At 33.2% G+C, this 13,057-nt stretch overlaps 2 protein-coding genes across 4 annotated transcripts; both read left to right on the top strand.

The window, feature by feature from the left end:
• The first annotated feature begins 1,230 nt into the window (after positions 1-1,230).
• On the top strand, positions 1,231-5,560 carry LOC127262273 (eukaryotic translation initiation factor 3 subunit B-like). Its single transcript, XM_051290892.1, has 11 exons — positions 1,231-1,486; positions 1,588-1,825; positions 2,511-2,657; positions 2,828-2,956; positions 3,122-3,250; positions 3,450-3,533; positions 3,618-3,742; positions 3,869-4,067; positions 4,158-4,690; positions 4,834-4,942; positions 5,054-5,560. The coding sequence occupies exons 1-11, from the start codon at positions 1,365-1,367 to the stop codon at positions 5,387-5,389; spliced, it is 2,151 nt and encodes a 716-aa protein (XP_051146849.1). The 5' UTR covers positions 1,231-1,364; the 3' UTR covers positions 5,390-5,560.
• Positions 5,561-7,429: 1,869 nt separating this feature from the next.
• LOC127262597 (serine/threonine-protein phosphatase PP1-like) lies at positions 7,430-12,091 on the top strand. 3 transcript variants are annotated; one of them, XR_007841169.1, is made up of 6 exons: positions 7,430-7,835; positions 8,262-8,821; positions 8,991-9,170; positions 9,291-9,363; positions 9,686-9,776; positions 11,767-12,091. XR_007841169.1 is itself a non-coding variant. In XM_051291356.1 (4 exons), exons 1-4 carry the CDS (start codon positions 7,646-7,648, stop codon positions 9,312-9,314), a joined length of 954 nt encoding a protein of 317 aa, XP_051147313.1. In that variant the 5' UTR covers positions 7,430-7,645; the 3' UTR covers positions 9,315-9,621. The 3 variants fall into 3 exon arrangements, 1 of the variants encoding a protein (XP_051147313.1); XR_007841168.1 differs by having other exon boundaries at positions 9,700-9,776; positions 11,767-12,090; XM_051291356.1 differs by lacking the exons at positions 9,686-9,776; positions 11,767-12,091 and having other exon boundaries at positions 9,291-9,621.
• Positions 12,092-13,057: the final 966 nt, after the last annotated feature.

Genomic DNA, 13,057 nt, shown 5'->3' with positions numbered 1-13,057 from the left:
AAAAAGAACAATATAAAACCTCTTATATATGGAGTGTTGTAGATTTATATTCTGAATCGTTTAATTCATTTGGACAATACCTCGTATACAAAATTTTACAAATCAATTAATAGCGGAAGCAAATTCGAATAAATCCAAAATAATATTAATACCGAAATGAAATGAATTTAACATAGTATATTAGGCTAAATCAATTTTGGAATCAGGAAAATCAAAACACAAACAACAATGCCTTAATTCCAATTAACCAAACAAATCTAGAAAAAAAAAAAACAAAAAAAAACAAAACAAAACAATAAGAAATTATGCAATTGAATTGGAATGACTTCCTGTTTGTGCTGCAGAGATTCAATTCAGGTGAAATTGAGGATGTCCAATTTGATCGATGACGGCTTCTTCTCATATCAAACAGCAACGCATGGCGACAACGGCATACTCCTCCGATCTACTCCGAAATAGCACCGAATACCTTCTTCCTCTCATTGAACAGCAGCATCAACACTCATGAACACAACTCCAACATTTACATTCATTCTAAATCTCTCTCTCTCAAACCAAACGCTCTCTCGCTTTTCTCTTCATAGTGCGATTCTCCCTCTGTTATGTTTCTCGACTTGCTTTTGCGGTGCGGTGTTGTTCCGATGCTGAAATCACTTTCCTTTTCATAGCAGTTCAAACAAATTAGGGCAAATGAATTTAATGAATTCCATAATCATCAACAACCACCAAGCACGATCAAATGTTTACAGAGGTGATGATTTTGCAATCACAGGATTATGACGAATTTCACTCCCAATTTTGTGTACAAAAAAAAAAGAAAAAAAAAAGATCGATTTTTGGAGTGAAGATTGAAATAGAGAGATGGGCAGGGAGAAATGGATTTTCATGAGCACCCGACACTGGGCAATCGGATTGCTCTTGATTGATTTGAAGATTTTGGGTAATTGGCCACAGAATTTATCGCCCGAATTCGTATAAATGGGTGGAGAGAAAATTCAATATACGAGGGATTGGGGATAAATAAAAATAGAAAAAGAGGGAATGAACTTAAACAAATTATAAATGGGGACTGAACTTCAAACAATTTGTGGAAGTAGGGATTTTAGTCCAATTACACCTTAATATAAAAGCTAAAAATAATATTTAATTTGATATTAAAAAATATATATATATATATATATATATAAATAATACTATAAAATTGTTCAAAATTCTTCGAACAAACACAGTAAGTAACACACGATGCACAATATAATTAATACAGCACTCTCCGTTCAGCCCATCAGATCCTTTCACTGAAACCCTAATATCGCAAAAGGCGGCGGCTCAGCTCCTCGTTCCTCCTTTGTCGATAGCCACCAGCCATGGCGCTCACCATGACAATGATGGACATACGGGACTTTGCTTCGCGTTTGGATGTTGACGTTGCATCTATTGATCTCGATTCAATTCGTCTCCCTCCAGGCGAAGATTTTGGCATAATTAGGTTACCATCGACGATTAGATTTCTAATCGGTTTCTCATAATCGGTTTCTCATGTTAGTAGTATTGCTTGATTTTTCATCTCCGTTGATAATTTGTGTACAGCGATGACGAGGATTTGAAGGAGGGGGAGCCACTGGAGTTCGAGGAGGGTTTTGGAAATGCAATTGTGGTAGACAATTTGCCAACGGTGACAAAAGAGAAGTTCGAGAAACTGGAAGGAGTTGTCCGGAAGATTTACTGTCAAATCGGGGTAATCAAGGAGAATGGTCTCTGGATGCCTGTGGAACCCGACACTGGGAAAACGCTAGGCTATTGCTTCATTGAATACAACACCCCTCAGGTAACAACATGGTTAAGTGTCTTCAAGTTCCTCAACTGCTTGTTTCTTATTGGAAGATAGAATGGGCATTGTTCTCTCTACCTTCAAGCAATCTCTAGGTTTTGATTTCTCTGATGCAATTATTACTGATCAGAGTGCAGTACATCCTTTCATCATGGCTGCTTTTTTCAGCCTTCCGGAATCATGCTTCAATCAGCTGGAGATCCCTGTTTCTCCTCTTGATTGGATATAAGTGTGATAGGATTCTTGTTTAGATTCTCCTTTTAGTAGACTGAAGCTTGGTGCAGTTTGAAAATGTCGGGTTTCTTTGCTGATGTGATGATGGTTATTATTGTATTAGCGGCTTAAATTCATTACTTGTAATTTGATTTGATGCATCATATAGCATGGTTAGTCCGTTTCAATTATGATCCCCACAGAAGATTAAATGGTTATATATATATATATGTATAGCTATCTGGAAGTTTTTTCTAACTGTTCTTTGTATCCAATCGAAACTGTTGATTTTCGTGGTGATCAGAAATGGATCAAATATACAAAATGAGTTTTTCTCTCATTGAATATATATATATATATATATATATTATGCCATAAATATGAATTTGGTTGTTCTTTACAATTGTATGACTATCTCTATATGTTTCTCTGTATCGGGAGTTAAAACTAATCTTTGGATTCTGCATAGGAAGCTGAATTGGCTAAAGAAAAGACCCATGGGTACAAACTGGATCGAGCCCACATTTTTGCTGTTAATATGTTTGATGATATTGATAAGTTCATGAAAGTCCCAGAGGAGTGGGCACCTCCAGAAACCAAGCCTTACGCTCCAGGGGTTGGTCTTCTTCCTCTTCTTTCTCTCACTTACACGCGTACATGCACATGTTCCCAACGATATGGTATCCAAATCAGTGGGAGAATCATTAAGGGAGAGAGTTCTCTCTCCTTACAGAAAATTTATTAGTTTTATCGCACATTTTTTGTACAAATGGCTTGGCTGTACAGGAAAATCTGCAAAAGTGGCTCACTGATGAAAAAGCGAGAGATCAGCTTGTGATTCTTGCAGGTTCAGACACTGAGGTTATGTGGAATGATGCAAGGCACGCCAAGCCCGAGCTTGTTTATAAAAGACCTGTAAGTTTTTCTGTGCTCAAGCATGGGTGTGCATTTGAAAAGACCTTATTTATAGCGTTGTTCTTTACCATGTGAATTGCTTCAAATGATGCAAGGTATACCCTTATGCTTTCTTTAAATATCAATTCATAGTTTCTTGACATCTGTCACTGATGTCTGTTGCAGTCCTGGACAGAGAGTTTTGTTCAGTGGTCACCATTAGGAACCTATTTAGCTACAGTGCATAGGCAGGGTGCTGCAGTCTGGGGTGGAGCGACCACATTCAACCACCTGATGCGATGTGCTCATCCACAGGTCATTAGGGTTTAGGGTTAGGATTTATTATCCTTTTCCTTTTCCTTTTTCTTTTTTTTTTCTTATAATGTGAGAACTCGCAGCTGCTACCCGAAAGTGCGCACTAGGTAAACCGTCCGACCGAACCTAATATCCTACAAACTAGGCCTGACAAGGCAAATCACACTATGTGCTTGTGTTTTAATGGTTTGGTTTGCAGGTGAAATTGATTGATTTCTCCCCTGGAGAGAGATATTTGGTGACTTACAGCAGCCATGCGCCAAGCAATCCTCGTGATACTCATGTAATTTTTCTCGATTATTTTTTAAAATACTGCACACCACTACTTCAATCATGTCATAAAATAGCATGTCTTCACTCTTCACAGAGGGTTGTGATCAACATTTTTGATGTGAGAACTGGAAAAGTTATGAGAGATTTCAAGGGAAGTGCTGATGACTTTGCTATTGGAGGAACTGGTGGTGTTAGTAGGGTGTCTTGGCCTGTTTTCAGGTGATTAGTAAATATCAGTTTGATGTTGTTCCTATCCAACTTGAGACACTTTAACAACTGAGTGGGCATATTCTTTGGTGTTGGCTCAGGGCTGTTTCTAATGTCTCACATGCATTCTCTGTACAGGTGGGGAAGTGGTAGAGAAGATAAGTACTTTGCTCGAATAGGGAAAAATCTTGTTTCTGTTTATGAAACTGAATCATTTACCCTTATTGATAAGAAGTCCATCAAGGTTGAAAACGTTGTGGACTTCAGTTGGTCGCCCACTGATCCCATTCTAGCGCTGTATGTTCCTGAACTCGGTGGAGGAAATCAACCTGCTAGGGTGAACTCACACACTCCTGCTTAACTTTTTGATGCTTATGCGTCAATGGAAATTAATTATTCCCCTTACCTTTCTCGATGTTATTACCAGGTGAGTCTTGTGCAAATACCGTGCAAAGCAGAGTTGAGACAAAAGAATCTCTTCAGTGTTAGCGATTGTAAGATGTATTGGCAAAGCAATGGGGATTACCTGGCTGTTAAAATAGATCGTTATACAAAAACCAAGAAGAGCACTTATACTGGCTTTGAGCTTTTCAGAATCAAAGAACCGGACATACCTATTGAGGTTCTGGAACTTGAAAATAAGAATGATAAGATCATTGCATTCGCCTGGGAGCCCAAAGGTCACAGATTTGCAGTGATCCATGGTGATAACCCCAAGCCTGATGTGAGCTTCTACTCAATGTGCAGTGGAACTCATACTGGTCGTGTTTCAAAGCTCGCTACTCTCAAGGGAAAGCAGGCAAATGCTCTTTTCTGGTCACCAGGTGGCTGCTTTATTATACTGGCTGGGTTAAAAGGTTTTAATGGGCAGTTAGAATTCTATAATGTTGATGAGCTTGAGACCATGGCACAAACCGAGCATTTCATGGCGACAGATGTTGAGTGGGATCCAACAGGAAGGTAACACCCGTGACACTAAAGATTCTTATGGTTTTGGATTAACATTCTTGCCGTGTCGATGAGTCTTCTGCTTTGCTGTTTGGAGGTTGGTTTCATATGCAATGGATTTTCTCATCTTTGACATGGTTTTTTCGACTGTATAGGTATGTTGTGACTGCTGTTACGTCTGTCCATGAAATGGAAAATGGATTCTGTGTCTGGTCATTCAATGGAAAACAGCTATACAGGATACTCAAGGATCATTTCTTCCAAGTAAGATATTGATTCTTCTGAGGAATCGAGTCTGTTCTATTGAGTGATGGCTGACTATATTATACATTGATATTCTTGTCCGTGACATACATTATTGTTGCTTCACTGCAGTTCTTGTGGCGGCCAAGGCCCCCATCTTTCTTGACCCCCGAGAAAGAAGAAGAGATTGCCAAAAACCTCAAGAAATACAGCAAGAAATACGAGGCAGAGGATCAGGATGTATCTCTGCAGCTAAGTGAGCAGGAGCGCGAGAAGAGGAGAATGCTGAAGGAAGAGTGGGATAGGTTGCTGAGCGAATGGAAACGGCTGCACGAAGAAGAGAAACTGGAGAGGCAGAAGCTGCGCGACGGAGAAGCCAGCGACGACGAAGAAGAAGAGTATGAGGCTAAAGAAGTGGAAATAGAGGAAGTATTGGATGTCTCTGAAGAGGTAATTTCCTTCAACTGATGATTTCTGTCTGTCTGTATGATGCTTTAAACTTAAAAGGAAGATTAGTTTTGTCTAATTGTATTGTATTTGTACTACCTGATCATCATATTTTGTACTTTTAGTATGATATGATATGATATGCTTCCCAGTTTTGGGCTGAATTGGGCAGTTTGCCACTTTTCATTACAATTTATTCAAATGGTTATTGGGACTCTGAACCTTTGCTATTTTAGGTTATCATACCTTCAATCAATTTATGGAAATTAGTTATACGTTCAAGCTTCCTGGATTTATTTATAGTCTCAAAATTTAATCGGGTCGGGTCTTGACGGCCCGTCCCCGGGACAACTAGACAGTGCGTCTCCACGCTTATTAAGTCAATGCACTTAATTTCCCATTTTGCCCCTGCTCTTTAGAACCTTTCAAACTGTCCATTTGTCCACATGCGTTCCCCCTACATTCTAATATTATTATTTTATTATGATATCCTCTTTCTATCACATTTCTTTTAATAATTTATTAGCGTTAGAATGTTTACTTTTAATAAAATTTCACTTTTTATTTAAAATAATTTTTAAAATTATATTTACAAAAGAATATTTCAAAACTATATAAATATTATAAAATATATTAAATTAAAAACATTACTTTTTTTTTTTTTTTTTACATCGAAATCTATGATAATTTGATGAAGCATAAATTTAAAAAAAATACAAGTAACATATTTTTTTGAATTAAAAAGAAAAGAAAATAAACATAAAGTTAGAAGAGAAAGAAAAATATATATATATTTTTTATTTCGATTCAATATTTATTTTAAATAATAATATTTTATTAATTGGTAAAAATATATAAGATAATTTTGATATTTTTTCTTTAAAATAAATTTTTTTAATATTTTTATAAAAATTAAAAATAAATACTTTTTGAACAAAACATATATATAATAAAAATAAATTTAACTTAATTAACTACATCATTATTTCTATGTCTTTCCTAGAAATCAAATAATTTTATCTATATATATATATTTTTTTTTTATTTATTTGTATTACTCCCTCCATTCTAAAATTACGTAAAAAGCAAATGATTATCTGGGACGGAGAGAGTATGAAATTTTATTTTTTACAAAATAATATTAATATAGTATATATTTTTTTGTTGCAATATAATTTTTAATATATTTAAATATATATTCTATTTTTTTAAATATATGCATTTAATTTATTTTAAAGTTATCAATATAATTAATTATATATAAAAAAAATAAAAGATAATATCAAATTTTATTATTATTTATTAATTAAATTTTATTATCTTGTACTCCCTCCGTCCAATGTGTACAATGTAGACACGGTATTTTAGGAGGGGTGTAATTAGTAGATAATTGAAAAAATATTTTAGTGAAAATAATTATCCGATAATATAAATAATAATAAATTAAGATTAAGATAACAGTTTAATTAAATTTTTTTAAAAAAATAAAATTAAAAAATTTAAAATGAGATTAAAGTGTGTAATAATTTTCAAAAAAAAAATGATATGGTATATGGTACGGAGAGAAATGACAACGTGGACATACCTATGTGGGACGAGGGAGTAATAAAAAATACTCCCTCCGTCCCTTAATAATCTATCAATTTTTCCATTTTAGTACGTATCATAACAAAGTATCGTTTTCTTTTTTAGTAATTGTACTATCTACCTAACATTACAAATACTCTTCTAATTTATAATATATTACACAAATGTGATTACCTTTATATCATACAAAAGTTAATTTAGTCTTTTTATTATTATTTCTATTTTATTCTAATATAATATTAATATTTTTAAAATTTCGTAAAAAAACAAATGGATATAAGCAAATGGATAAATAGATTGGGTACGGAGAGAGTATCAATTATACTGAGATATAGACAGTATTTAATTTTTTAAAAAAATAAAAATTAAAAAAGTCGTCGTTATCACTCATAAGCACTATGACAAATAATAATAATAATTAATTAAATAACGTGTCTTCCAAAACATGACAAAGCTAAAAAATTATATCCCCAAAAAAAAAAAACACCACAGACAGACACACGAAAAGGAAGGAATTAGTAGCAAGTGAGGAGCAGAGTCGAGCAGATCTATCTCATCCTGGATTCTCATGTGTTGATTTGTTCTTAATTATTATTTAATCCGCGGATATATCCGACTGTTTCCATGTCCTTCTCTGTTCTGGATCGTTGTTTGTATTGAACTCTCTCGCTCAGAATTATCAGTTCAAGGATGATGTCAATTGAAGGGATGATGGACAAGGGTGTGCTGGACGACATCATCCGCCGCCTCTTTGACGGCAAGGGAGGGAAGCAGGTGCAGCTCTCCGAGACCGAGATCCGCCAGCTCTGCGTCAACGCCCGCCAAATCTTCCTCTCCGAGCCAGCTCTCCTTCAGCTCCGTCCTCCCATAAGGATATGCGGTATGTCGGCTATGTTCATCACTCTTGAAGCCTTCTACGCTCACGAATGAATGTTTTATGGCTGTTCACGAAAATTAGGCTTCTATGCTTGAGCAAATGCATTTTCTAATTCGGAGTCTTATTTGATAGAGGAAGTCATAATTGATTGATTGACCTAGTTTTGTAGATTGATTGATTCATTCATTCATTACGATTTAGGTTTTCCAGTTGTTCTTCAATTGAACAGAAGAATTATGTGTGCATTTTGATTCACTCACTATAGGTGTCTCTATGCTTGATTGGATTTGGATTTGTGGCTACGATGATCATTCTATTTGTATTCATTCATACATTAATCTTGTGTTAAACAAAACTTGGAGCATTCGAATTCGGTGACATTTTTTTTTTAAGGAGATACTCATATCAGAGCTACAATGTCTCCTACAGGCGACATACACGGGCAGTACCAAGACTTGTTGAGGCTGTTCGAGTACGGTGGGTGTCCTCCATCGACAAGTTACCTATTTCTCGGAGATTATGTAGATAGAGGAAGGCAGAGTTTGGAAACGATATGCTTGCTATTGGCTTACAAGATAAGGTATCCGGATAAGATTTATCTTCTGCGTGGGAATCACGAAGATGCCAAAATCAACCGTATTTATGGATTTTACGACGAGTGTAAGAGGAGATTCAATGTTCGACTCTGGAAGATATTCACCGACTGCTTCAATTGCTTGCCTGTCTCTGCGCTGATCGACGAAAAGATTCTCTGCATGCATGGAGGGCTTTCCCCGGAGTTAAAAACTTTGGATCAGATAAAGGAGATTCCAAGGCCCACCGACGTTCCAGATAGTGGTCTCCTCTGTGATCTGCTTTGGTCCGATCCTGATCCTCGGGTACGGGGTTGGTCCGATAGTGATAGAGGAGTTTCATGCGTTTTTGGGCCCGATGCAGTTGCTGAATTCTTGGACAAAAATGAACTGGACCTCATTTGCCGGGGTCATCAGGTGCGCAAGTTATCGTGTTCTTCTGCATTAGCAGATGGAAAATCAAAATTTTCTTTCACTATTCCTCCAAGATGGCTTGGATTTAAATGTGCATTTTTGTTTTGTTACGATGATGATCTTGGACGAGCTTTATCTTCATCTTGTCACGAACATGTGCTGCATTTTTCAGGTGGTAGAGGACGGGTATGAGTTCTTTGCAAAGAGAAGGCTCGTCACGATATTTTCAGCTCCAAACTACGGAGGAGAGTTTGACAACGTTGGCGCTCTTTTGAGCGTGGATGAATCGCTAGTGTGTTCTTTCGAGATCCTAAAGCCTATTGCAAGCAGTTCAAAGGTTATTCTGAAGAAGGTACTATATGCATATATCTATCAATCTAACTAATGTTAATAATATGAGTCCTGAATTGTTGGTTGTTTACATGCACAAATTCGAATGCTCGACGACTAATTATTTATACGTCAACGACAGCCACCGAAACTGGGAGGTGCCTGATGACTGAGATAAATTGCCATATCGGAGAAATGGAAAGATGCGTTGATAGGTAAAAAGGAAAGGTGGTTGTAATTTAATTTAATTTAATTTAATCTGTACATTGGATTGGATGAACATTATATGGAAAGCTAAGCTAAGCTAAGCTAAGTTAGCAGAACAATGCAATATGTATTCTGTACAAGAAAAGCATTTGATCTGATCTTTGATGATGGATGGATGGATGGATCTTTGTAGATTCTCATTCTGATTTAGGGAAGTTAGTTGTTGTCATTTTTCATTTCTAGTGAATGGCTGCCTGCCTATACTGCACAATTATTTATTACTAGCTATTTATTTTTATTTTTATTTTTATTTTTATTTTTGCTGTAAAGTCATGTCTCTGCAGGAAATCAATGCTTTGGGGAAGAAGAAGAAGAAGAAGATCTAAAGGGTTTCTGTGTACAACTTGCCATGATGCTTCAGGTATATTTTGTTTAATAATATAATCCCTTTTTTGCTCATTTGACCCGGCATGAGTTTAAATAAAAGTGAGTAATAATTGTTAATTTTTTTTTTATAGTAAAAAACAGTACAAGAGTTGAATGATTTTTTACTTAAAAAATAAATGATAATATTTTTCGACAGACAGCCCAAAAAAAAAAAGCAAACATAAATTTGAATAACTGAATAAATATATTATGAAAATAGGAAGCTGATTTGATCATGTCAAAAGATGGCATATATTCTATGTTGTAGATAATATATGCTACGTTGAAGGTTGTGTTTGTTTGAGGGTTAAGATTTTGAGTTAGTAAAAAATTTGAATTAGAATAATTGTATGATAGTTATATAAATAGGTGTAAAATTAATTTTTAATATAATATAAAAAATAAAAAATAGGTATTTCATTTTATGTTTTTTGGAATGAAAAATTTGATGTATAGTAGAATCTTGAGAAAATCTCTCTAACAAACAACCCCTGCCTCCTAAAACATAACTATGGTTGCATGTAAGAAATCTGAATCTAATCTCTAAAATAATGGGTTTGTTTCTTCATCAATTTTTTTTTTTTTTTTTCGACACAATTTCAAATATATACTTCCTCCACATCGATGTCCACATTGTTGTTTCTGTTAGTCTTATATTTTATCACTTTCTTTATTTTGGAAAATGATTGCACTTTATTTTTATTTTAAAATTTTAAATTTAATTTATTTTTAATTTTAATTAGACTAATTAATTATTTTAATTTTAATTTTAATTTATAATTATTTTAATATATTTTTAGTTATCTACTAATTATATTTATCATAAATTTTAGTATTTACAGTAATGTAGACATGCAATGTGAAATGGAGGGAATATAATATATATTCTTATCATTTTATAGAAAACTAATATTTAATATATAATATTATTTTTTATAATTTTATCTCGTCGGAAACCATGTCTGCAAATTAATGTTCGTTTAGTGTGATTTTTATTTTTTAAAAAGAAATTTATATTGTGAAGTTGAATATTTGTTTCTTTTGATGAATTTCGAAAAAATTTGGTTTTGATTTGATATGAAAATAATATTTGATGAGATATTTTGTGAGAGAAAAAAATGTATTTTTTTTCGAAAAACGAGTTCAAATAGTAAAATTTGGAGAAATTTTGCAAAAGAAACATGAATGTGAACACTTTATTTGAATACAAAAACACAGCTAAATTTTATTGGTGCTGCTAATTACTCCCTTCGTCCCACGTACCATGTCCACGTTGCCGTTTCTGTTCGTCTCACATTCCATGTCATTTTTTTTTTTTGGAAAATGATTACACACTTTAATCCAATTTTAAACTTTTTAATTAATTTTTTTAAAATTTTAATTAAACTAATTAGTTATCGTAATTTTAATTTATAATTATTTATATTATAGAATAATTATTTTCACTAATATATTCTTAATTATCTATTAATTACACATCTCGTAAAATACCGTGTTTACAGTGTAGCAGACACTGTACGTGGGACGGAGAGAGTATATAACTTCAAATAGAATTTAGCAAATAAGTGAAAAATGCAGTTTTGGGTTTTGGATTTATTTAGATGATGACGAGAAGATATGCAGAATGTTTGATTCATGTTTTCATGTATTACAATTTTTTATTTAGTTAATAAATGCTTCAATTTCGTAAAAGTAACGGCGATGAATATTAAGGTTTGGATTTCAGAATACCTTTTTTTTTTTTTCCAATAATAATAATAAAACCATGCAACTCAATTTTCAATAAAATACTTAATTTATTTTTTAATAAAATATATATACATATATATCAAAACATTTGGTGTGTTTATCTCTAATATTTTGATTTTAGGTTTTGAACATTTGGTGTGTTTATCTCTAATATTTTGATTTTAGGTTTTGATTTTAACTACTATTTTCGTCCCATAAGAAAGGTTTTATTTTTTATTTCCGTCTGTTTCAAATAGGGATGTCAACGGGGCAGGCTCGAGACGGATTTTGCAGGACACTCCCCCATTGGAAAATATTAGGACTCAAGACCCGTTCGCCTTGCTTCAACCCAGCCCCAGGACCTGTTCCGCCCACCAACCTTACAAACTCGTTTCTTTTTTAAGAAAAAAAATAATAATTTTTTAAAAAATAATTTAATACTAAAAAAAATATGCGTCAAATTACAAAACATTATAGTTTTAAAAATAAGAAAAATCAAATATTAACGATAGTCTGTAGTGATGGCGGTCCGCAGTAGTTCCGATTATAAAGAGAATTGTAGAAAAAACAAATGCGAACATAAATTTGATTTAAAATTAAAGTTATATTTTATATTTAAAATGTTTTAAATAAATAAATAATATAATTTATATTGTATAAAAATATAAATAAATTATAATAATTATTAAAATATCCGGGTCTGGGGTGGGACGAATTTATAGTAAAACCCGTAACCCGCGCCCGAACCCGTCCGGGTCTAAAACTCAAAATCCACAACCCGCTCCGAACCAAATTATTTAGATCCGAATCCGCCCCATTAAGACCGGGTCCGGGGCGGATCCGGGGCTAACTCGTCCCATTTGACATCCGTAGTCCCAAAACAAGAGTACTATTTCTTAATTTAGTAATTGTATTACCAAATTTAGCATAATAAATACATTTCTAACTTAGAATATATTACACAAATATCACCACCCTTATATTACACAATACTAATAAGGGTATTTTTATTTTTTTTACTACAACTCAATAATATTTCAAAAATCTACTTTTGATGTAATGTGTTGAATTTAGAATTTAATTTTAGCATAATATAATTAATAAAAAATAAATATTTAACTTGATATTGTTCTAAAAAAAATTAGAAATAGTGAAACCAAAAATCTAATAACAAAAGTAATCACACCCATTCTTTAAATTAAGATTAAACAAACTCAAACCCAAACACAAACTAAACAAACTATATTGAAGGGAAATGTATAAATCTTGTTGTAACGTTAAGAAGCCTCAGATGATTGTGGGTTTTAATTTTTTATTTTTTGGTACTATAATTTATAATTTTCCTATTACAAAAATATAATAAAAAATAAAAATAAACAAAACATTGAAAATTTTTAATTAAAAATACTCCAAACATACATAACACTAGTGCACCATAATTTATTTAATACATACTCAAGGAAAAACATATGGTCAAAAGTCATAATGAAAGATTCGCTAAAAAAAAAAAAAAAAAAAAAAAAAAGAAAGAAAGAAGTAGAGTTAAGC

The sequence above is a fragment of the Andrographis paniculata genome, unplaced genomic scaffold, assembly GCF_009805555.1.
Source record: "Andrographis paniculata isolate CXL003 unplaced genomic scaffold, ASM980555v1 Contig65END, whole genome shotgun sequence".
In the NCBI taxonomy this organism is placed as follows: Eukaryota; Viridiplantae; Streptophyta; class Magnoliopsida; order Lamiales; family Acanthaceae; genus Andrographis; species Andrographis paniculata.
Note: the sequence above shows the minus strand (reverse complement) of the source record. Positions and strands in the feature narration are given on the sequence as shown.

Bases quoted from the DNA above. Each gene is read 5' to 3' on its own strand.
- LOC127262597 (XM_051291356.1), top strand. From the start codon at position 7,646: ATGATGTCAATTGAAGGGATGATGGACAAGGGTGTGCTGGACGACATC. The intron at 8,822-8,990 runs GTGCGCAAGTTA...TGCATTTTTCAG, and splicing joins TCATTTGCCGGGGTCATCAG to GTGGTAGAGGACGGGTATGA. The intron at 9,171-9,290 runs GTACTATATGCA...CGTCAACGACAG, and splicing joins CAAAGGTTATTCTGAAGAAG to CCACCGAAACTGGGAGGTGC.
- LOC127262273 (XM_051290892.1), top strand. From the start codon at position 1,365: ATGGCGCTCACCATGACAATGATGGACATACGGGACTTTGCTTCGCGT. The intron at 3,251-3,449 runs GTCATTAGGGTT...TTTGGTTTGCAG, and splicing joins TGCGATGTGCTCATCCACAG to GTGAAATTGATTGATTTCTC. The intron at 4,068-4,157 runs GTGAACTCACAC...TGTTATTACCAG, and splicing joins GAGGAAATCAACCTGCTAGG to GTGAGTCTTGTGCAAATACC.